Consider the following 22,917-nt stretch of genomic DNA (forward strand, 5'->3'; position numbering starts at 1 on the left):
TTTCAGACTGATTTATATTTAATCGTATTCATATAAATCCTATTTTTACCAATTAAAATGTCATCTCTATAGATAACACTTAATATGTATTGCGAGCGTATCTTTCTAGATACCTCGCGTAACGGATGTCGCTAGCCGTCATCACGGATGACGCTGGGCGTCAAACCTCCTAATGTGAATGCACCCATGTGCATCACATCCACAAGGGTTGGTCACAAATGTGCACACCCGAGTGTTGGGTCTAATTACTATTATTTAGTAATTGACCATCCTCTTAAGTACCAAATGTACTTAATGGGGACTGTGTAACATTAGGGCAACTCTAGCCCGTTACATTGACCCCATTCATTTTTTCTAGAAATGGCCACCCTTTTGAAAGTGGGGATTGAAGAAAAGGCTGACGAAATAAATTATATTAGCAAATTCTTTGACTCGCCTTCCAATTGCAGCAAGTAAGAGCTCCTTAAATCCAATAATCCCCACATCCATTGTGGATGTGGATAATTTCTTTCAAAACATCCGATAGACTACAACTTCGAGCTTCAAGGCCAATAACATCAATGACTGGCTTAAGAACTCTGATGAGGCTGTCATTATTTTTAAAAAGATAACGATTCATAGTGGCATTTTATGTTTCTGCATTATTCATTGAAGGATATTCGATAATGCTGCTTTGCTCTAAACAATATCAAAATCCTTCTTCAAATATTAACACACTAGGCATACCTGGGAAAGAGACTACCATCGAGTTTCGCAAAAGGTGCTCAGGAAGCGGGTGATGCCTTCCGCCTTCTGCCATCTCTGCAGCGTATTTTTCCATATATGGGACGACTTGAAGAAATTAATAAACTTTTGGTTTACTCGACAAACTGGAATAACAGCTGCAAATCCTGCTATATCTTTCGCAAGGAGATTGAAGGCATGCAAACAGCAGCGAATAGGTTTGATATTGGGAACTTGTCCTGTAGAACATTACGCATCTTTATTATTGCACGAGGTTTGACGGATACACATGCGATTGCTGATTGCATCTGACCGCCGTTTCTCAGAACTGCCAACACCAGTTGTTCCTTTAAGACCAAGGCTGTATGGCGGTGACCAGAGAGGTCTGCAATCTTTAATTATGCTCTTCCTCTTCCTCTTCCTCCTCTATCAATAGCATGAATGCATAGACAAAATTTCCGGATACGTCCGTCCATCCATCCAGACAAAAATGAAATTTTTCGTTAGTCGGAAGGAATGCCAGCTTATACTGAAGGTGCTTTGAAAGCATCTCCGTCAGAAGACAATTGCGTAGCATTTCACTGCTCGGCGGGCGGTAGCCTGGAAAGTGTTTTGATAAGCTTATTTACGTAGATGTTGTCGGCAAAACGAAACGGAATATTGCTATAGATAATTGCTTGGAGGAAAACCGAATGTAACTCCTCAGCTTTTGCCGGGGACAGTGGCTTGACAACCCAGCTGACAACACTCTGTTGTTTACGACGATGTTGTGCAATGGCATCTTCCGTTGTTGAACTGGACACGCGACTCGCAGAAGACAAGCCAACATCTGAAGTGCTTTCCCAAATAGTATCTCTCTCATCAGAATCTACCACATCCGAGTGGCAGCGGCGTTTTCGTTGGATGGCGGTGGTGGTTTCCTTAGCTACTTCCTGCAGGTAAAAGCTTTTGTCTGCAATAGGGCAGTTCTCGCAACGTAAACCGTGCTGATTGAGCTTCTCTAGATTCCCTCTACCGTTTAGATAATATATTAATTAACAACCTTTAAGTGTTAATTTCATGTAACGATACACCCCGTTACACCTTGGGTGGGGGGGAGGGGCAGCAAAGCCATTTGAAGGAGGTGGGAGGGGACGTTGCAGGTGGGAGCAATGAGCGGATGGGGAGGAGAATGAAGGCAGGCTTTGTTGATGTTTTGTGCCCCCAACTATATTTGGAAAGGGGCATGCCTATATTTTGTGCCCCTTTAAAAAGGGCACGAAATATGGCAAGGGGCATGCCCGTGCCTTCATGCCCCGTATTCTAGTCTAGATGTCTCCACCAAAAAGATTCAACTAAGTAGGAAAGATTAAAGTTTTGTCTATCATAGTTTTAACATCGAAACTTAATTTGCAAACCGTTCTCGATCCTGCATTACTTGGAACTCGCTTATTCAAAATAATCTTGCAATTTTATCGATATGAGCATAGTAAACTCCAAGCGAAAATTGTCATACAAGCACGACCCAACGAGATTCCATGCGTGGTCGATCACCTGTAAACAACTCGTTCGTTAAAAATGGAAATGTGCACATCATTCTAAGATTGCTGCAACAAAGACCCGCAAGTCATACTTCAAGATGCAAAAGTTGTGGATTGGTGGAAAATCAAATCATAGCACTCAATCGACACAAACTGTCGTGAGAGAATGGCGCTGATCACGGTGGTTTATCTCCAAAGTCGCAACACGCACGAGGTAGAGTCAATATTAAGCGTAATTAGCGGGAACCGGTCGACATGCTGATTGACTGTGTATTTACTATTGGGTGCATGATTGATGCTTTAAAAGAAAAAAGATACGACGAAGAAGCGTCGACGGCTAGCGAGTGGTGACATTGTGAAGAATGACGATGAAAGTGCATGTGCGGATCTTTATAAGGCTGCATACGATCAATTGGAGCAGGAAATGAAAGATGCAGGGCTGGAAGGAAGTTTGCCCATGAGTTTTGGAGGCGGATCGAAGTTCCTGACGTCGAGACAGCGCAAGATGCGCAATGACAATCAAGACGAAGACATTAACAAAGCAGAAGAAAAGCAAGCGGTTGAGATCGAGATACGAAGTCCGGACAGAGCAGTTGTTGACAAGATTCGAGTAATTTATAATTCGGATGGAGAAGAGGCATCGCGTATTATCGAACAAGTTGAGGCGATAGAACCGATTGAACCAGAGGTTGAGCGTATTTGTGAGGCCAAACATGCGAATTCAAGGAAAAAGACGAAAAAGAAGAAGAAAAAGATAAAATACCCAGGTATGTTGAAAGCTTGTAACATAACGGTTTGATGCCTGCTAGTAAAGCTGTTTGAATCATTTCTGTGGCAGTTTCAAACGACGTTGTCAAGTTTTACGTTCAAAGAACTATTCTTTTCGAAAAGTTTGAAGAAGGCATTCAGCTTGACCATGAAAGCTGGTATTCAGTGCGTGATTCGTTTTTACATATTAAAATGGCCGCGTTGCTGACCTTTACTGACGTCAGGTAACCCCTCAAGTAATTGCAGAGCACATTGCAACGCGCCTTGCTTGCGACGTCGTGATCGATCCATTTTCAGGTTGCGGTGGAAACGTGATTCAACTAGCAATGACGTGCAAACAGGTCATTGCGATTGACATTGATCCCGAAAAAATTCGTATGGCCCAACACAACGCTGCCATCTATGGAGTTGCTCACAAAATTGAATTTATTGTTGGCAATTCCATCGATATCATCCCACAGCTCAAGGCCGACGCCATATTTTTGTCTCCCCCTTGGGGCGGAGTGAAGTACAATCGGAAGCAATTTAATCTAAAAGACATGGTTGTGGAAGGAATATCTGGCCTCGATCTATTTGCAAAAGCTCGACTCGTAACGAAAAATATTGCCTATTATCTCACAAGAGGTACACCAATACAAGACCTTGAGGAGCTAACACCAGGCGAGCCAGTGGAATGCGAGAGCATTTTTCTCAATCAACAACTAAAGGTGAAGACTTTCTACTACGGTGACTTGGTCCAGTTGGAAAAGTCGATTGAAGAGGCTGCCTTATCAACTAGCGACACAGCAGACATAGTCGTTGAAGGATAGTAGGTCAGTCTTCTTTATTAAATTTTGCAGAAATTAAAAGCTCATTAGCTATGTGTGTACCTTTAAAGTGGGTCTTTCGGAAGTTCCAATAGTCCATACTCTTTCTTGTACATTTCAGCCATAGAATTATATGCCAACATGTCTCCCGCACGAATCATATTTCCTGCATGCATTTTAGCTAATTAAGCATCGTATCTATCACAACACGTTCAGCCAACTCACCTGCGTCACAGTTAAGGGGTGAATCCGCCGCAGGGTCCGACAACAGTGAGATCACAGCTAAGCACGCAGCCTAATCCAAAATTGCGTGTCAAAATGTGTCGAAGAACAAAAACGCGAGAAATACTTGCCCTTAAGGTCCACGCTGGAGACCATTCGCGTTTTAGAATGTCCAGACAGATGCTGCCATCCTAAAGCAATCCGCACGAAACAATTAGTAATGATCATTCCTTACCATCAATTTTCGCGTTTCTTATTGTACCTTAAAATGCACATTGGGATGAAAGATCTTGGTAATAAACTTCATCTTGGGCGGCTCCATTGGATAAAGGGAAGTCGTCTGAATAGCCAGTTCAAAGCAGCGATCCTGGAAGGGGGTGTCTAAAGGACCACGAATAAAGGCCTTCCAGCGCATGATGGTATCCTCTTCTGGGTAAAGCACCATGTCCTCCTCTGGATTCTTTCTTAGCTCCTGCAGCTCCTTGCGGAGGCGCTTGACGTTCGTATTCATATTTAAGTATTTTAAAGAATTGGGCACAATTATAATATAGGATCAGGTAGACAACGAAGCCTAGAATCAAAGTCGGCGAAGGCAGATGATACAGTTAGTAATTAGAGCGAAGAAGCCCGAATTCGACCGGTGTGTATGTATCGATATTTTTATGCGTAGTATATCCACACCCGCTTTCTCTAGTTGCACAACTCTATTCTAATTTGCAGTGCCAGTCCCTTTGGAGGTAGACAGGTCCTTGTCAGAAAAGCTCAGCAACAACAAGGCGGTTCATTTGTTGTGTGTAAACATGATATTTCTCAATTGCAAACACTCTAATTGAAGGCTTTAATTAAATCGTTGCATGGAATTAATTGTTTAGTCACTAATTGACAATGATTAAATAAAAATACGCATGGAGCTTAAAAAAAAAGAGGGTACTTCATGCGCTAGCCACAAATGCGCAGAGATAGCTTAAGATCTTTTGGCATGACAATTACACATTTGGCGTGAATAGCACACAGGTTGATGTCCTCAAACAAGCCGACAGCTATCGACTCTACAGCATTGAACATAAACCAATTTAAGAGTGATTGCCCGTACAAAATCAATTGCCCTTAAGTCAGTCAGACCTAAAGTCTCCCGGAAGCAGCTTGCTACCAAGGCTGCACGCAAGTTCGCGCCTTTTGCTGGCGACATCAAAAAACCGCATCCTTGCCGCCCTCGTTCGGCCGCGATACGTGAGATCCGCAAATATTAGACGTCGACAGTCTAATTCGCAAGTTGTCGTTCCAGCGTTTGGTGCGCGAAGTCGCACAGACAAGCCGGACCTGCGCTTTCAGACCATGTCTAATCTTGCCCCACATAATCCTCTGAGGCTTCCTACAGGAGAGAGAAAATCGTCGCTGGTGGCGGAGGTGGTGTTCAAGTAGGTGGGGGTGACGCCTTTCAATGGGATAGCCAGACGCTAAGGTTCTGCGTCCAGCAGACGCCTCGGCCACACTTCGCAATCGACGTGGTCAGTAGCAAAGTCTCCGATACGTTCAGTGTACGGCTGCATAAAATCGGTGGAACTTCAATTTTCTTAGTAGACTAATTTTGCTCCGTGATGCTTCGCAGCTTTGAGGCCCGTTACGATGATCAGCTTCTCGGGGCAACCGAATCAATACCGAAATAAAGTTTTTTTATGCCGTCTCCCACGAATACCCAACTTTAACAGCTTAATTTAAATACCTAAATGTATTGCATTTGAGCAATAGTAAAATAGCTGAAGGCGTCGAGTCGGACTTGATTAAAAAAAGGAAGTGTTACTGTTACGCTATACCACTCATTTTCTTATATGTTCACCTTACTAGAGGCGTTAACCGCAACACGATCGAACATCATAATACATGGAGGTGTTGTAATTCGTTTTTTCTTAAGTTCATTGATCAATTTAAAACTGTCGATCAGACATTTAAAAATTACGAGCTGAATGATTGGGCTTCTTGTCGTCGTGAAAAATATTTGAATCTTCTGTGCTTTCTTCTATAATAGTGTGTCCACACAAAACAGCTCCTGATGGACTTCGAAGCTCTAGCAACAGGATGCCGCAGTTCCGCCTTCCGGTACGAGACTCTGGTCAAATAAGGGTGTACTCATACAGTTTCAAATAATCATCTTTAAGCACTCGACTGATCGCTTTTTCGATTTTTCTATGTAACGCTGCAAACATTTAGAGAAACGCTTAATGCTTTACATGTCTGGACACAGGCTGCGGATACTATAACTACAATCATAAAGCAGTTGCAGGAACAGATCAAGTCAGTCGCATCTGCGAAAAATGCCGACGCTTACGATCATACTATCGATACGACAGATGAGAGCGAAAGTGGCCTAGGCTACACTCTTCGGGTGGATGGCAAGAATATAACCGCTGAGACGATCCAAAGCGATTTCTCGCCGCCCAGGCTTGAAATACTAGATGTTGGTCAATCTTCAGCTCAAATTGAGGCTTTGACAATGGTCTTTCGATTTTTACGCAATGCCTGTGTAGCTTGCACGAGCAATCAAACTATGTGCTTGGATGCTGGACTTATAAAGCTGGTGTGAAGGAAGACTTTATTTTTTTATTTGATATATAATGTTGAAATTTTGGATCTTTAAAATAATTATTTGATGTTTGACGCTCGTTAGGCGCACCAAACTACAATGCATTGCTGTGCCTGGATTGATGTTGAGGACGAGCAGCTGATAGCGTAAGTTCCGCACAAGAAAGAATTTCTGGATGCTGTGCTAATACTGGTTTTGTAATCATGCTAAATTGCAGGCAATTTGTGTTATTAGCTCAAGTTGCACTCCAATTTAGCGTCAATGCAGTTACGAGTAACTTTAAGTGCCAGGCGGCCGCATGGAAGCTGTACTTTTTTGACGACTTTCAAGTGCGTGGCTGGGTTGGTAACGTTTGCCACTTGTATATTTGCTAATAATTTTTTTAAAGAAAATTTTAGTTGAGTGCCATCAATATCGAAAAGTGATTGCTTATGCCGTAGCGTTGCTGCTAAATTGCGTTAACTCTAGCGAAAGGGATTATATCGACACTGAAAAAGTTAATACTCGTCGTGATGACATGGTAGAAACAGCATGGACATTAGGAGGACCCAAGTAGTTTTACTAACACTATTTCTTTTTGGTGTGCTTGCAGGTATGTGCTCGGAGTTTGGTGATCACGCTACTTCACCGTTGTATGTCAAAATCTTCTAATTCGTCCGAGTCTGCTGCATCGCTATTACACAGTTTCGATATTGATGACCAGGATCCAGCTTTTGAGTGGATTTATATGCTGTTTGCGCTGCATTTCCGCGATGGTCGTGTCAATGACCTTTACGTTGCTGTCAGTGCGCACATACTTAGTACTCTTTGGTCCAGGGTGACTCCGGAACAGCTTATATTGTTACGAATGTTCAGTTTGTGGGTTACTTCAACACTAAAATTGAACGCGACGACAAATATGCATGATGGTGATTTCTGGCATCCGCTTCGTCAGAATACATATGAGTTTGTGAAAACAACTTGGCTGTACATTGTTAGTGAAGGGGATGAAGATAGACCAAATGAAGCTGATGAAATGAGAAAAAAGGTGTGGATTAAGCTGGAATATGAAGCAAAATTGATGCTGCTCGATGTTCTTGGAGATTTGACAGTTGACCGGACCATTATCGACGCAAAAAGTGGCGCAGAATTACTGCAGTCTTTGCTACTAGAGCTCGAGCGTGTCTGGAAGCTTGAACGTCAGAGCCCCTTGATCAAGAACATTCGTCGTGATAATTCGACCTTGCCAATGCCGCTTGATCAGGAGCCGATTGGGTATCGATCTGGGCTGATTCGTGTTATTGGCAATTTTAGTTTTCGCCACGTTTGCAATCAAGATCTTGTCCGCGAGGGAGGATTTCTACCTCTGTTTCTTAATCATTGCAATATCGATGAAAGGAATCCTATGATCCGAGAATGGTCCTTGGTCGCCCTACGAAACCTGTGCGAAGGTAATGAAGCTAATCAACAGTATATTGAAGTTCTGCGTCCACAAAATATGGACACAGTCTTAAGTTCTGCTTCGCAAAAGTAAAGGATGTATCGTGCTGGATGGCGTGGATAAATAATTAACGTAGAAGCTGACTCCGATACATAATTAAAGGGTTTTACTTTAGTTATTACCAGTGTCTCATCAATACTAGACCAATGGGCCTTTTTAAAATTATTTATTACAAAAACGGTAATTGTAAATGCAGACGCGGTTCGGGGCGATCACCGATGCGGATGCAAGTCGAGTCTTAACTATCTGTAGATGAGATTGACAAGTATATTAACTCAGGCGAATAAATGGTGGGAAAAGTCTTCATATTGCGATCTCAATCTCTCAAATATGTAGACAAATATTTGTGTGCCGGCCTTTGCCTTGTGAACACGCACGTTTTGCTAATCTGATAAGTGTCACAGCAGATTGTGGTCAGTAAACAGTGCATAATGTCACTAAATGGAAAGCACAAAAAGGTCGATTTTGATTGGTGGAATTTCTTGTCTGAAACGGTGACCCTTCCTTACTTAAAATAAGTCAAATTCAACGTCTCCTTCAAATTATAAATTGGTGCACCCGGTGAAAGTTATGGCCTGGGATAGGGAGCCAGACGAAGCCGCGACAAGGGGAGATTAGAGCTTGGGTTGGGTATAGTCGACGAAGACGTCGCCCTGCCCTCTTAAACCTCCCAAAAAATCGTTTTCTTTACAAATTTCAAGTACATCCTTAAAGGGCTCGCCAGTCTCGAAAGGCGTCATCCCCACCTACTTGACAACCACCTTTGAAAAACAACTACTACTTCGTATGCCGCGGCCCACCACCAACAACGCGGCCACGTAATTTTCTTTCTGCGACGATTCATTTCCAGTTTCGACCGAAACAAGCAACAGCAAGTCACAGCAAAACATTTAAAGCAAGATGGCCCGCACAAAACAGACTGCCCGTAAGTCCACCGGTGGGAAAGCCCCCCGCAAGCAGCTCGCTACCAAGGCCGCACGCAAGTCCGCGCCCACCGCTGGTGGCGTTAAGAAGCCGCATCGATACCGCCCTGGTACGGTCGCGTTACGTGAGATCCGCAAATACCAAAAGTCGACAGACTTGCTGATCCGCAAGCTGCCGTTCCAGCGTTTGGTGCGCGAAATCGCACAGGATTACAAGACGGACCTGCGCTTTCAGTCCACGGCTATTCTTGCCCTGCAGGAAGCCTCCGAGGCTTATCTTGTGGGCCTTTTCGAGGACACCAACTTGTGCGCCATCCACGCTAAGCGAGTGACTATCATGCCGAAGGATATTCAGCTAGCTCGGCGCATTCGTGGCGAGCGCACATAAGCTCCTTTTGTGAATCCAATTTAATTATGGTTCGCCTAAGAAAACTGCTAACATACATTGTGATCTTTTAAAAAAAATAATGCATTGACGTAACTATTCTACGAATCTTAATTATTGCCACAAGTTTGACTATTGTTGATTGTGTGAGAATTTAGTCTTGCTGAAGAAATGTCATTAATCCCAACACGATAATATTTCTTAATATTTATTCAATTCAAATATTTTTTCTTAAAGCATGCGAATTAATCTAACTTTAAGCAAAGTATCGACACATTAATGCTGCAAGAATTAGGCTTCTGGTGCTCCAAGGACGAGGATTTCTATCGTGATTCGTTAAGCACTGATCGTCCGAACCCACTTCGCCTTGTTGACAATCTTTGGTTCGCTAATATCGATGCCGGCCAGCTAAGGATTATCAAGCTGTACCTTACTCAAGCTCATGTAGAGAGCTACGAGCTGGCCTACAGCTTCTGTCGTTTTAATTGCCAATTGGCATTGGATCAGCCGAGTGTCATGGGTGCATGTACAATGACCGACGGAGTTTACTGCTGGCCTGAAGGATACTGGCATTATATTAATCACCACCACGTGAAGCCACCGCATGACTTCTTAAGCCACGTCATGCAAAGATTCTCCGCGATGGCCGACGTGACGAGAAAAGCAAGACGAGAAATGAAGTTGCTATTATGGGACGATGAAGAACATAAAGCCATTGAGATGCCACAAGCCATGCAAGACTGGATCACGAGCTACACGACCATAAAGATGGTAACAGAGGATAGCTAAGTGCACTAACATGTTCCATTAGATCAAAAGCGATATGAACGTAGCGCTCCAGCCGTGACGTCCCGCAAGTAGAACAAGCAGGCCTTTGTCACGAGCACGTCCGAATAAATGATAACTAATAAGTCTTAGGATCTCACACAATTAATTTGCCACTTTCAACGACTTTTCATTGCTCTTTCATGTAAATGACTTGTTCACTACTAAACTGTAATGTCCTAAGCACTACAGCGAGCTCCTAGAAAGCAATTAATCAGCAGAATTCTTTGCAAACAAAGCACGCGACTGCGCCTTGCGCTTAGGATCCGTCTTGCACGTGTTTTTACGTTTCTTGCTCGAAACAGCCGCCTTCTTTTCAGCGCGAAGCGCTTCAGCACGAAGCTCCGCACGACGAGCGACCAACGTGTACGGATTTAGCTTCACCATGGCCCCCAAGTTCTTCAGAGGATTCTTTTTCTGGAAGCGACGGTGCTTCTGGTACTTGCCAGCACGCACAACCGATTGAATCTCATCGGAATTGATAAGACGTCCAAGATTGGCATTGTTCATTAGGTGGCGTGGAAGCTGGTAGTCGGCTTTAAATTCCGACTTTTTCGAGTAAGTGCCGTAGAGCTTGTCCAATTTCTGGAAAGCCGACTTGGTCCAGATGATAAAACGACCCAAATGACCACCTGGGGCCAATAGAAGCAAGTTCAAACGGTCAACGTGCGCTAGCTCTACACCAGGAATATTGCGGAAGGCTTTTTCAAGACCGTTTGCGTTAGCAAAAACGATGAGGGGACCACGACGAGTAGTGTAACGACGGTTGCGAGACTTTCCGCGGCCGGTGGTGATCTTCTTCGAGTCCTTGACCTTTTCAACTTCAACGTCAGCACCGATTTTGGCCAGAATTTTCATAGCTTGAGCAGTTTTTTGCGTGGCTTCCACGCTATCGTCAAGCACCAACGGGATTTCCGGGATCTTCTCAATGCGGTGACCACGGGCCATCACAAGAGCAGGCACGGCAGACGCAGCAAGAGCGGACGCAACCGCGAAACGACGCTGGTTGACGTTGATTTTGCGGTGCCATTTGCGCCAAATACGCGTAGGCGCAAACATACGACCGCCACGACACATGTTACCAAAAGCAGCTTGGCCAGAGCTCTGGTTTCCGCCACCTTGAATACGCGGGATACGAGAGACAGCGCGACCAGTTCCCCATGACTCAGCAGAGTGCTGGTGACCAGCTTCTCGCGAAACTCCGTAAGCTTGGCGACGGTTCTTGGCCATGTTGGTGTGGACAAAATTCACAACATCAGGACGGATAGGGGCAATAAACACGGCCGGCAGCACTAGCTGCGAGCAAACAGTCGTGGTTTCACCATCTAAGGAGAGCACAGATACAACGGGGCGGCTAGCAGCAGCAGAAGCCATATTGAAAGAGGCTGAGGATGTAGGCGTACTCGTGATACGGCGACAATTCCTTTAATGATGCAACAAGAGGACCAAAACGCAGCGCGACCAGTCGTTGGAGGTGTCCTACAAACGGGGGTCGTCACAAGTTTGCGAATTTACGAATTTTAACCGAGGGCTATCGAAATTTACTGAGAAATGGACGTAAAAAGCTTCTGAGCAATCGGGAGATTAGTTACATAAATACATATTGTTTGGCATGAATGAAAGCAATGGTCTCTCGAAACGAATGGAGCAAAAATGTCGAGATAATGGAGGATGTTGGGCAATGTGCAAGGCAGAGGTGATGAGTGATCGTGTTAGAAAAGACATGCATTATTCTAGTTTTGGATCGTTATTTCACGCTAGCGGCTAACGACTTACAGCCTGCTAGCTTCACTAACTTCACGTGCTAGCTTAAAATATTTATTTAACTTGTCCTAAATATTGTAACGGGGCACTGTAACGGGGCACCTAGCACTAGTAGTTAACCTTACACTGATTAAAATGTAGGTATAGTGCCTGAAAACTTCACGTACATAAGAGTACAGAGAAAGGTTTTTAGGTAGCTAGGGGTCTTTAGCTACCAAAAGGTTTATCAATGGATTAGAATTAGGGAAAGTAGAACTGTATTAGTATAAGTAGCTTTCTCCGTAACGATCTTCTATCTACTACTACTAAACTTTTTAAATTAATACCTAACTACGTATGGCGCGTCCTTGCGCATCGCACAATGGTGTGTTGAAACGATTGGCGGGGTTGATCTAGAAACCAATCAACAGAGCTGATGTCTAATTGTATCAATAATATCAAATCTGGTATTCTTGAATTTATTATGCTTCTTTGCTTATTTCCTCTTATAGGAAATAATGCTTATGTAACAAGACACCCCGTTCCCTAAACCAACAGTCACTTTAATGATTGATGTATGTAGGTGACAGGAAAGATTATTAAGTCTTCCCCTGTAAGTAGCATTATTGGTTTGTATCAAAATACCGCTTTTATTTGCATTTTTTATGATTTTAATCAAAAATAACGATTTTATTTGCATTTTAATGATTTTAATCAAAATACCATTTTTTTGCATTCTTGATTTTGACCAAAATCAAGATGGCGACAAACAAGTCTGTGCGTGGGCCACGAGGCCGCTAAGATGGCAGCTGCACGGATCAGTGTAGATGTCGGTGTGGCAAATGTTTCAGTAGACGCTAATGCGTCTACTGCGGGGAATATGTCACCTCCTACTCGGGTGTGTCATCTGTTGATGACATTACAGGTGGCAGGGAGTCACCTGCACCGCCCGAATCAGTGGCGACTGAGAAGGCCACCAGATCACCCGGCAACGAGTCCGTTAAACCTTTGGGTTCTAACGTGACTACCAAAGAGGTGATGACGAGGTTGTTTAACTTCTTTTTTGGTAGAAAGTCATCATCCGAGGGTGATGACCACTTTGGTGACGTTAGTATGCGTCACCAGGAACTACGTGGTCGCGAAGGTAAGAGTGCTGCTGGTGGTGCTAGTTTGCACAACCAAAAAAAGGATTCTAGGGATCCCTACCAGGTCCAAGTAAACGTTAACGTTAACATTAGCCAACAGGAGGAACGACAATACGTTGCGGTTCGCTCATGAAAAAAGGCCTTGGTCACCCTCTAAGAGAAACTTCATTTGATGGAGGACTCTCATCTCTTACGGGATGCGTCAAGGGATTGAGTACCTCCAATCATTTACGAGCGCGTGAAGCGCTCGTTCTCCGATTGGCCTTCTGCCAAATCGGATGGATCTCGTCGCATTGCAAACGAGACCCGGAACGTCCAACATCAGTTGCAAACGAGGTTCCCAACCATCATGCGAGACTGGATACCCTCGCCAACAAACGAGATAACTCGTTCGAAATCCCTTTACTTCGCGGTGGTTCGAGAAGCTTTCAACAAGAAAACGCTTCTCTCCTCTTTTTATGCTGGCTAATATCGGCTCCAATGGTTCCTCCGGGCCGTCTAGCGTTTCATCTACTAGTGCCTGAGCCAGCGCCATGGTCATGCAATTTACAGTTGCTGGCGTAGTGACCTCTCGTAGTCCGACTTGCTGCTCTAGCTCGCACCATGTCCGTGACGGCTCCGTACCGTTCGGCTCCATATTGATCAGACAGCTTCCAGGGTGTGTCACCTCTATACGAGGCTGTTGCAGCTTAATTGTTTCTTGGAGTTTCCGCGTCATAAAAACGTGGCTTTTTAGCACCTTAGCCTTACCTCGGGCTCGGCCTCCGTCCTGGCATTTGCGCTCTTCCACCATTACTTTCATATATCTGATAATAAGGCAACTGCTTAGCTCCAAGTCGAGCTTTGTCAGTCTATTGTTTCTTTCACAGAAGCTCTAAGTTTCTCTACCTTGGCCTTCAAGTCTTCCCGTTGTTTATCATCGTTCTCCAAATCGCTTTGGAGAACCGCATCAGCCCCTTCCGCCTGCTGCAATGAATTCGACACTGATCCTTTGTTGTCCATAATCGCCGTCAACGTCGCATATGTGCTCGCAGACACGGCCATTTTTGCGAAGCTTCAGCTCCGGATGACTCTATTGCATCGGCTCTCTCTCCTTAGAATGCATTTTGACCTTCATTTCGGCCGGCACCTGGGATACACGAGAACTGACTGTCTGTGCACCTTCGGAGGTCGGCGGAGAAAGTGCCACAGTCGTTGCTGCTGCTGCCTCCTGTTGCACCTGGAGACGATGGTGCGCTATATCCTTTAGCTCTTGTGAACTAACAGACGGTTTTACATGGTCTTCTAGATTGCTTGTCTGCTTCTCCGTTGCTTCCCCCCCAGTCCCATCAGTTAGGCGTCCGTCGTTTTGCACCGAGCAAACAAATGTCGGCTATGCTCGCACCAGAAGCGTTGTCTTCGAGGACCCTAACCCGGATGGCTTACAATAATTGTGGTTCCGCACCACGAATTTATGACTATTTCTTATAAAGGAGGGCAGCCTGCCCGTTGAAACGTCACCTCCACATAGTAGAGGTCTCCGAATCAGGACTGCAAGAGTCGTTTTTTATGGTTTGTAGGCAAACCCCTAAAGAGGTTCTCGAGATCAAAGGATGTCGGAATCGCTGCCTTGAGATAGGCGGCAAATCGGCCTATATCCGAGGACCTGGTCTTATTAAATAGCAGTACGGTGTATGCCGCCCGCCTGTGAGCACCGAACCCAGTGCTACATTGCTGTCGACGCCACGGTGGCTCTGACGTCCTTCTGTGGGCATTCCGCAGCCTATATACTCCAGCTCGAAAGGGCACCTGAGTGTCTTCGTGTTTTGGGCGGTGACACGCGTAAAGAAAAAGAAGTGTACCGTCACAGCTGATCGTTTTCGCTTGGCCCAACATGTCGTGGAGAGTGGTCAACTTCAAATGTAACAGCTCCGATGATTCCATAATCGCATCAGCAATTGCTTTGGAAGACCGCTACCACGGCCGAGCCCCCATATTCCGACAAAGCTGCAGCGCCAGTTCTCCTTCTATCTGAGCTTGCACTATGCTGTGAACTCGGAGTCGTTCTGGCGCCGCCAGAAGTTGCTTGACAAAATACGGCAGTTGCCTGCACACGATGACGCCTTCTCTCATCCCCGTATGTGTGCCATTCCAGCGTCGTCCCTTCTCGTAAAGCCTCCTGGCTCTCGACCGTCCCTCTGGCCGACTTCTGGTGCATCCTCTCAATTTGTTCCTTGTCGTACTTAGCTAGGCTAAACGCCATTGGTTCAGGAACGGTGCTTCAGCTCTCTTGCGTCTGCTAGACAGCTTGCGAATGAGCTCTGTAAAACCAATTAAGTTGTCAAGAGATCGGTACTGACAGAGTTGGTAAGTCGTCGCCAGCTCGCAACTTCTCCTCGCTCGTCCACGAAAACCTGTCTGAAAGGGCTAATAGATCTACCAGTTCTGGACGCTGTAGTTTTGGTAGCCGCGGTCTATTTGCCGGCAGCTTCGCCATGATTATCGGTATAGTGTGATATTTTCTTGAAAAGTTCTTGTAGCATACATTTCATGCTTTAACAGGCCTGCCTCCGGAGCTCCCCGCATGTCTTCCAATAGCGCTGAGAGCATCCCCTCCGGCGTCACCACACTCTCCTCCAAGAAAGCCATCGGCCCACCGTGAGCCGCCTGGCGTCCCAGACGCTCACGTCCGGGTGGCGTGCTCCTCTCCGAGTTACGCGTCAGACGATTCTCGGCTGGACACAATTATTTTTTTTCGCCCCGTATACAACCGCTGGTCGCTTTGTCGTCCCCGAAGCGCTATCCATGCCAGACGCTTCCGCATCATTAATTTCAGAAGTTTCGGCGCTTGCGCCCCGTCATTGCCTCCTTACCCTTACTATGGCCTTCTCACCGGCCTCCTCTGGTGGCTCCAGCGGCGGCGGACTCTCCGCCTTGCTTAGCCCTCCGCTAGGTTCCAGCGTCGGTGTAGTGGTCCACTGCGCTTGCTGAAGACCACGGTGCCGTTCGTGCTGATGACCACAATGCTGTTCTTGCCCCTATTCTCCTTCCGGTGGTGAGGGCAGCTTTGATCTCATGTCCGTCTTGGTCTCGCTCAGACTTGGCACCCGCTGATGCAGTTAGAGTTTTTATTTCTCCTCGGGTTCAAACGTGCCCTATGCGAAGCAAACCGCAAAACATTGCGGTCAATCTCCCGTTGGATCATGTTGACGTCAATGATAACATGGCTCTCGGCAAGATCCCTTGAATTACACTATTCCTGGTGATTCATACTAGCACCACCAGACCGAAGCGACCTCAACTATCACTTTGTTCCTGGTGATGCATACTGGCATCACCAGAGTGGTCGTCGTTCATGCAGCCATCACAAGATGACTTCGCACCAAAAGGATCTCACGAAGCGTCAAACAGCTCCGTCAGCACCACTTTGGTTGTCACGTGATAATCCGAAGGTATTACGGACGTGGCCCCAATTGATTTGGAGGACTTGACAGTTTTTATCGAGTTGGGCGATGACGCCGACTCGGCTCGGTCACCTACAATGGAAGTAGCAGGTGACTTCTTGCATGCAGTAGACGCAAGAGCGTCTACTAAAACATTTGCATTACCAACAGCTGCATTGATTTTTGCAGCTAATAGCTTTGCGGCCTCACGGGCTAGGCGCACGGAGATATTATTCGACATATTGTTTTTTAGAACGAAAATCAATAATGCAATAAAACTGGACTTGTAAATAAAAACCAATAATGCAAACTACAGTCGCCCGGATTGGCAATTGCGTCAAGCTTTGCTTGATACCCTTAAAAGAACGCTGACAATCAGCGTTCCATCACCACTTTACAATTTCAACAAAAAAGAAAGATGTACTGTCATTTAGGCGTAACTGCCTGAGTACTTGTGCAGGTACGCCGCTAAGCCGAGGAACTTTCTAAGTCCCTTTACATCAACTGGCACAGCGCCCCCCCCCCGATCGGTGATCGCCGTCATCATTTCTGGATCCGGGCGTACTACGTGTTTACCCAAGATGCACCCAAGAAGTGGTATTTCGCTTGCGGCAAATATTCACCTCTTGAGATTTGCATACAACTTATGCTTACGCATAATTGTAAGAACCTTTCGGACGTGGGTACGATGTAACCAACGTCTGACTGTCCGATCATGGCTCTGCTATGAACGAAAATGTCATCAAAGTAGCTCGGTGCAAAATCCCGCACCGACCTCAACAGATTGGTTACACATCTGTTAAATGTCGCAGTATTACTAAGTCCCTGTGGTATGACTAGCCACTCTCACAGCATACCGCTTATGGTGCTTACTGCTTTGAACGGGATATCCGGTTCACGCATAAGGAACTGATCGAATGAATCCATTAGGTCTTTTTAAAGAAAAGATAGTACTCTTTGATACATCAATGATTACGTCTTTTCGTGGTATCGTCGTTTCAGCCGGTACAGTTGTAGCGCTCAGTTTATTGAATGCATGCACTATCCGCCAACCTCGTGTTGCTTTACGTACGCAGAAGGTCGGAGAGCTATGCGGGGAAGTTGATCCCCTCACGTGGCCCGCTGCTAAGCTTTCAGCCAAGAATTTGTCGATCGCTATTACTTGTTCACGAAGCAATGACCATTGCTTCATGACACAGTATTTCGAACCTGGGATTAGGTCGATTTCGTGTCGAGTGCCTTTATCCTTAGGCAACTCGCACGGCACTGATTCAGGGAAGACATCCTTAAATTCTTTAAAATCGTATATAAAGGATTTTCTTCAAAGACACTTAAGATTGGGACGTAAAACGTACAATTCGAGTCTTCCGGAATCAGGTCGATTTCGTGTCGAGTGCTTATATTTTTAAGCAACTCGCACGGTACGGACTCAGAGAATACATCCTTGAATTCGATCAAAACATTGCATGAAGGATTTGTCTTCAAAGAGTCCCAAGAAAGGGACTTAAAACGTTCACGCGCGGTCTTCTCGTTGAGGACACTCTTGTTCATCGTTGAGCTGCAGATAACCCATTCGTTCTCAGGAAATACTATTGCCGACCGAATATCGGCCACGTTGTCGTTATCGTTACAAGTACACAAATTTGCTTGACTTTGCCAATACGCAGATCACGCAAGAACCGTTTTAGTTCAGGCGCTGGCAGGCGGAGGCGCTATCAGATAAAGTGTATAAGCGCCTACACTCGATATATTGTTTACTTAGACATTTAATGTCTTAGTTTCCTCTTTGGCTCTTTTTTCCAAAGGTACCAGGGAACCTTTGACGATATGATTCTCGGGACTAGTTCCCGCAGATTCTTGAAGACAAATTCCTAAAGTTTTTTTGGGGAGTATCCTTCCCAACTGCTTCTAGCTGTGGTTGCGCAAACGTCAGCGAGATCCTCTACAATCGACTCTCCAGTAGATCTAGAACTTTAACACTGTTTCTTATTTACAGGCGTTTTAAATTTTCTACGATGTTGCTTTTCAAGCAAGTATCCTTGTTTCGTACCACTCAACTTATTCGAGTGGTCGAACTTAGACGCTGCCTGTGCTTGTGCACAGCCATCGGTATCTAACTTCACAGTGTGATGGGTTTTCACACTATGGTCTTGAGCAGTCGTGCAAACGACCGACAAGTGAAGTCATCGTACTCACTCGTAGGGCATCCACACGCTTATAGACGCTTCAAGACGTTCATTAGATGACCCTCTGTTGAACGAGAGACAGGAATTGCTACGGCTTGATGCTGCCAGTTTATAGATGGCTCGAACTTTCTGAACCATTGTAATACAAGGATGACATCAAATTTGTCATCCAAATCAAGTACGACGAAATCATCATCGTACTGTATACCCTTTAACATGTATTGGACACCAACTACACGTTTCTTTACTATTACAGATGCGCCTATTGCTAGGCGTACTGTCATTCACGTTAGAGGTATATCGCGCGTGGTGATGAAGTTAAATTCATCACCTGTGGCAGTAACTTACAATGAATGTATGTGAGGAGCAACTCTCATAAAAAAACCTGCAAATTCCTTTAAGTTGTTGGATCAGTAGGGCGCTCCACACCTTCTCACCCCGTCCGTTTATTGATGATCCACCCCAACGTTGCGATATCACACGGCGTCGGACACGCAAGCTCCGTTTTCCTAGCACGATCTCTTCGCTCAGTGTATCGAGCCACTGGCCGTGGGGCACTACACTTATAGGCGTAGTAGCCCGTTTTTCTTTCAGAGATTACAATTTTGTAATCGTTTGTAGCTTGAATAGCGATGTATCTCGCTCTCTACATACGAGAGGTCCATTGGTTCTGGAACTCCGTTTTCTTGTCGACTTGGTAGACGATAGGCTTCAGAGTGGACAAAATCCTGTTTACGACTGAAAATCTCCTGTTCCGCCATAGCGATCGCTTAGTCGAACGACTCTAATTCAAACCGGAATAGGTGGGTCTTAACAGAACCGTCTACAAGACCTTTAATAAACGCAATTACCTGTGTTTGTTTATCAATTGGATGACTCACAATACAACGACTAGGTATCGTGTATGTTGTCACGCTTGGCCTGCTTAAAATCCAAGAGCTCGGCTCGAGCCCTAAATTCGGATCGTGGTGGCTCAAATGTTTGCGTGAGCTGGGTCTTTAAGACCTCATACGACCCGAAAACTAATGGGTCGGGAAGCTTGAGCCCCAAGGTCGAAGATTTGGCACGTCCAGCTAAGTTGGACATACCAAATTTCACTTTTGTCGCATCTTCGATACGGCGAGCTTTAATGGCGTCAATTAATTCGACGAACCATCTCAAAAGAGAGTCGCCTTGACTGCCTTAAATTTAAAGATTTCGCTCTTTAAGCTTTCGCGTCGACGTGAAAACGTCGGCCCGCTAGCAGCATGTAAATGCTGCTGTCTCAACAGTTTTAAATGTTGAGCACCCATCCGTGTGTTGAGAGCCTCGTTGGTGAAGCAAGGCTACTATCTCTTGGACCCCGTCAAGCTCGAGTTGAATGAACTCGGCTATGTTGCTCGTCTCTTTGTAGAGCGAACAACATTGCGCTAACGGCTGGACCGCCTAGACCAAGCTCATGCGGTCGATTGCTCTTCATTCGAGGTCACTCAACTGAACGACTTTTTCACGCGTTGCGTGGCATCCTTCTTAAAAAGCTTGGAAGCTCCCTCCTTCATCATCCAACATGTTCATGGTAGATAAAACGTACGTGGGCCATTGAACGAACTGTTAAGTGCTGCCAGGTGTAATAAGGCACCCTCTACGAGTACTGACAGCAGTACTAGTCAGCCTACACTGATTACAGTGAAGGTGGAGTGCCACTTCACGTACACGACGTGCAGAGAAGGTTCTAAGTAGCTAGAAAGTGTTATTCGCTAAAGGTAAATTCAAGGCTTTATAATAGAAAAAAGTAAAACCGTATTAATATATTAAGCTCCTACGTAACAATCTTCTATGTACCACTGACTTTATTACATTAATAACAAACTATGTATGCCCTCATCAACTGAAGAGTCGATCGTAGAGGATCTCTGTGGTAGCGCAGCGGCAGCTAGAGGCAATTTTCTGAGGATAACACCCCAAAAAATATAGAGGGATAAGTTTCGTAAAATTTGCTGGAATAAGTCACAAAGAACCTGGGAGAATAAGTCCCCAGGAACATTTGAAACTAATTCCAAAGAAGAAACGAGATAATAAAAGTCCTAGTTAACAACAGATCAAGTATAAGCGATTATAGTCTCGATTGATAGCGCCTCCAAAATTAGATTTGGAGATAACTCAATTGTCAAACATAAAACCGAAACGTTTCTTGCGTGATATCCGGAGTGGCATAGTCAAGCAGCGTTCCGAAGTTGTCACAGATGACGCAGTCTGCAGCGCATTAGCGCGCTTCTTGTTAGACAGATCAATAGGAAATACGATGTCAATATGCAGGACAATTTACGGATGTAATGCTTCACTGTCAGCTAGCGCTCATGGCTAGTAGCGCTAGTTGACAGTGAAGCATTACAGACCGCTCCAGTTGCGTTGTGTAGCTCTTACGCTCTACACAACGCAACTGGAGCGGTCAAGCAATCCAGACTTATATGATGCTCCCCGGTGGTGGAAATCACCAGAAAATTTTGAGGTCACTTCCATTGTCAAGTCAATTCCTCGAACTCTTTGGTTTTAGCGATTCTGTGAATTTTGAGACGGAGGGCACTAATCATTACTGCCACTTATTGACCTTCGCCATGACCGAACCCGTGACGCGTTGACGCTGCGTCGATGTTCTGCTGGAGTTTAATGTTTCATGCCACTCATTTTAAAGTTTCCTGGGATACTTGGGTCATAAGGTCTTAACGTACTCTTTGAGGTCCAAGTCCATGCGACAGCGTAAAACCACTTTCGCTCAATATATCGTGAAGAAGTCGATTCTTCAATCTTCTGGCTTGTTTTAGCCCGTTAGTTTCTTCACAAGTCGAAGTGCAAGTCCCTTATCTTTGTCCACGCCAAAGTCCTTAAAAGCGCTATCAGATACCCTCATACCCCATACCCCATACCCTGCGGAATACGGAGGTAATTTTTCGTGACAATTTCCTTTTCTGCCTTCAGTACGCGTTTGGGATATCTTAAAGCTTAGCCGGAACTCTAAAACGACGTGCAAAGACAAAGGAGACCTTGGCAGTACATAGTTTCATAACCGCTGCAAACTTGAGTTTATAATCAACACCGAAAAGCTGTTCGTTGCCGCGGGTTGCTAGCCTGGCAACAAATGCTTTAACGGAATCGTCGGCGTCGGTCTAGGCTCCTGGGCGGTACAGCCACACTCCATACCCCAATTTGTGTCAAACGATCGAGGTCTTCCTTAATCCCTACCTCCCACGTGTCTTTTTGACCGCTGTGCGTGGCATGCCAATAATTTTCGGGTCCGGTTCCCGACCTCGGCGCGAGCTTGTTGGTCGTGTTCTTGGACCGCTGTTTCTCCAACACTTGAGTGGTGAGTTGCAGGCAAATGTCATGCTCCACTCCTATTCATAATGGTGCGGTAGATTTTCTCTGCCTTACATTGCTCGCTTGGTTCCTTGGTTCACATATCTGCGCGCGATGCCAAACTCTTTACAAAATAAATGCAGCGCCTGGTACTCGCTTCTTCCTTTCATTCTAAGGAAACAAATTTTGTAATTAGATTTCTTTTCAAAGTGAGCCATAAAATGCTTGAATATCTGATCTGAGACGTGCTTGGTCTTAGCCAAACAAATCTACATTAATTGGTAAGAGATTAACTATTTACCGGTTTCCAAGACAATCTGTTGGTGTCATTAACCCATTCAGATCGAAGCAGATTATCCCCCTAATAACGTCAATTCGCGAGTTGTCTTCTATATTTTTGCGCGATTGAATGTTTTAGTCTGCATGACTTGCGCGCAAGCTAGACATTTATCACGCTTCACATCAGTGAGAACAATCCTAAAAGCAAAAACCTAAGCAATACGCAAAATTTTGTAGTAGCTTATAAGTCACAAACGTCGGCGAAATGCATCAATTTTCGTTGCGCTGCACGTATTTTGCCACCTTTGCTTCGCCAACATAAACATTAGATCGTTGCCAATACTCGTTGTGCGATCGCATCCTAGTGTACGCACAACAAAAACATTGTTCGAGATCTCAACATCTAAGACAGCAGGTCGCCATGTATACCGGCAATCACACGTTAATGTTCCTTTGGCCTCAGGTAGGCGGTTTGTATAATCAAGTGGCAACTACTGCTTGATGACATGTACATTAAAAAAGTTTCTATTTCTCACAGATCACAGCGCAAGCCTTAGGAAACCACAGAACGCTTTA

The 22,917-nt window shown here is 45.1% G+C and overlaps 10 protein-coding genes across 10 annotated transcripts; 5 read left to right on the forward strand and 5 right to left on the reverse strand.

Annotated features, from left to right (window-relative positions):
* Window positions 1-2,409: 2,409 nt before the first annotated feature.
* Window positions 2,410-3,820, forward strand: CCR75_006387 (uncharacterized protein; the record flags this gene model as incomplete). Its single annotated transcript, XM_067964457.1, has 4 exons — window positions 2,410-2,457; window positions 2,551-3,010; window positions 3,082-3,176; window positions 3,236-3,820. 4 exons carry the CDS (start codon window positions 2,410-2,412, stop codon window positions 3,818-3,820), a joined length of 1,188 nt encoding a protein of 395 aa, XP_067822367.1.
* On the reverse strand, window positions 3,174-4,550 carry CCR75_006388 (uncharacterized protein; the record flags this gene model as incomplete). Its single annotated transcript, XM_067964458.1, has 4 exons — window positions 3,174-3,785; window positions 3,881-3,983; window positions 4,043-4,112; window positions 4,302-4,550. The coding sequence occupies 3 exons, from the start codon at window positions 4,548-4,550 to the stop codon at window positions 3,883-3,885; spliced, it is 420 nt and encodes a 139-aa protein (XP_067822365.1). The 3' UTR covers window positions 3,174-3,785; window positions 3,881-3,882.
* Window positions 4,551-4,944: 394 nt separating this feature from the next.
* CCR75_006389 (uncharacterized protein) lies at window positions 4,945-5,461 on the forward strand (the record flags this gene model as incomplete). Its single annotated transcript, XM_067964459.1, has 2 exons — window positions 4,945-4,966; window positions 5,160-5,461. 2 exons carry the CDS (start codon window positions 4,945-4,947, stop codon window positions 5,459-5,461), a joined length of 324 nt encoding a protein of 107 aa, XP_067822366.1.
* A 628-nt stretch (window positions 5,462-6,089) lies between these two features.
* CCR75_006390 (uncharacterized protein) lies at window positions 6,090-8,557 on the forward strand (the record flags this gene model as incomplete). The annotated part of the gene is made up of 6 exons (XM_067964460.1): window positions 6,090-6,136; window positions 6,248-6,614; window positions 6,705-6,766; window positions 6,838-6,949; window positions 7,009-7,140; window positions 7,213-8,557. The coding sequence occupies 6 exons, from the start codon at window positions 6,090-6,092 to the stop codon at window positions 8,131-8,133; spliced, it is 1,641 nt and encodes a 546-aa protein (XP_067822984.1). The 3' UTR covers window positions 8,134-8,557.
* Window positions 8,558-9,000: 443 nt separating this feature from the next.
* On the forward strand, window positions 9,001-9,411 carry CCR75_006391 (uncharacterized protein; the record flags this gene model as incomplete). Its single annotated transcript, XM_067964461.1, has 1 exon — window positions 9,001-9,411. The coding sequence occupies one exon, from the start codon at window positions 9,001-9,003 to the stop codon at window positions 9,409-9,411; it is 411 nt and encodes a 136-aa protein (XP_067822841.1).
* A 276-nt stretch (window positions 9,412-9,687) lies between these two features.
* On the forward strand, window positions 9,688-10,197 carry CCR75_006392 (uncharacterized protein; the record flags this gene model as incomplete). Its single annotated transcript, XM_067964462.1, has 1 exon — window positions 9,688-10,197. One exon carries the CDS (start codon window positions 9,688-9,690, stop codon window positions 10,195-10,197), a length of 510 nt encoding a protein of 169 aa, XP_067822451.1.
* A 246-nt stretch (window positions 10,198-10,443) lies between these two features.
* Window positions 10,444-11,607, reverse strand: CCR75_006393 (uncharacterized protein; the record flags this gene model as incomplete). The annotated part of the gene is made up of 1 exon (XM_067964463.1): window positions 10,444-11,607. One exon carries the CDS (start codon window positions 11,605-11,607, stop codon window positions 10,444-10,446), a length of 1,164 nt encoding a protein of 387 aa, XP_067822450.1.
* Window positions 11,608-13,967: 2,360 nt separating this feature from the next.
* On the reverse strand, window positions 13,968-14,165 carry CCR75_006394 (uncharacterized protein; the record flags this gene model as incomplete). Its single annotated transcript, XM_067964464.1, has 1 exon — window positions 13,968-14,165. One exon carries the CDS (start codon window positions 14,163-14,165, stop codon window positions 13,968-13,970), a length of 198 nt encoding a protein of 65 aa, XP_067822839.1.
* A 480-nt stretch (window positions 14,166-14,645) lies between these two features.
* CCR75_006395 (uncharacterized protein) lies at window positions 14,646-15,044 on the reverse strand (the record flags this gene model as incomplete). Its single annotated transcript, XM_067964465.1, has 1 exon — window positions 14,646-15,044. The coding sequence occupies one exon, from the start codon at window positions 15,042-15,044 to the stop codon at window positions 14,646-14,648; it is 399 nt and encodes a 132-aa protein (XP_067822838.1).
* Window positions 15,045-15,051: 7 nt separating this feature from the next.
* CCR75_006396 (uncharacterized protein) lies at window positions 15,052-15,363 on the reverse strand (the record flags this gene model as incomplete). Its single annotated transcript, XM_067964466.1, has 1 exon — window positions 15,052-15,363. One exon carries the CDS (start codon window positions 15,361-15,363, stop codon window positions 15,052-15,054), a length of 312 nt encoding a protein of 103 aa, XP_067822449.1.
* Window positions 15,364-22,917: the final 7,554 nt, after the last annotated feature.

This window comes from Bremia lactucae, linkage group LG1 (assembly GCF_004359215.1).
Source record: "Bremia lactucae strain SF5 linkage group LG1, whole genome shotgun sequence".
Lineage (NCBI taxonomy): Eukaryota > Oomycota > Peronosporomycetes > Peronosporales > Peronosporaceae > Bremia > Bremia lactucae.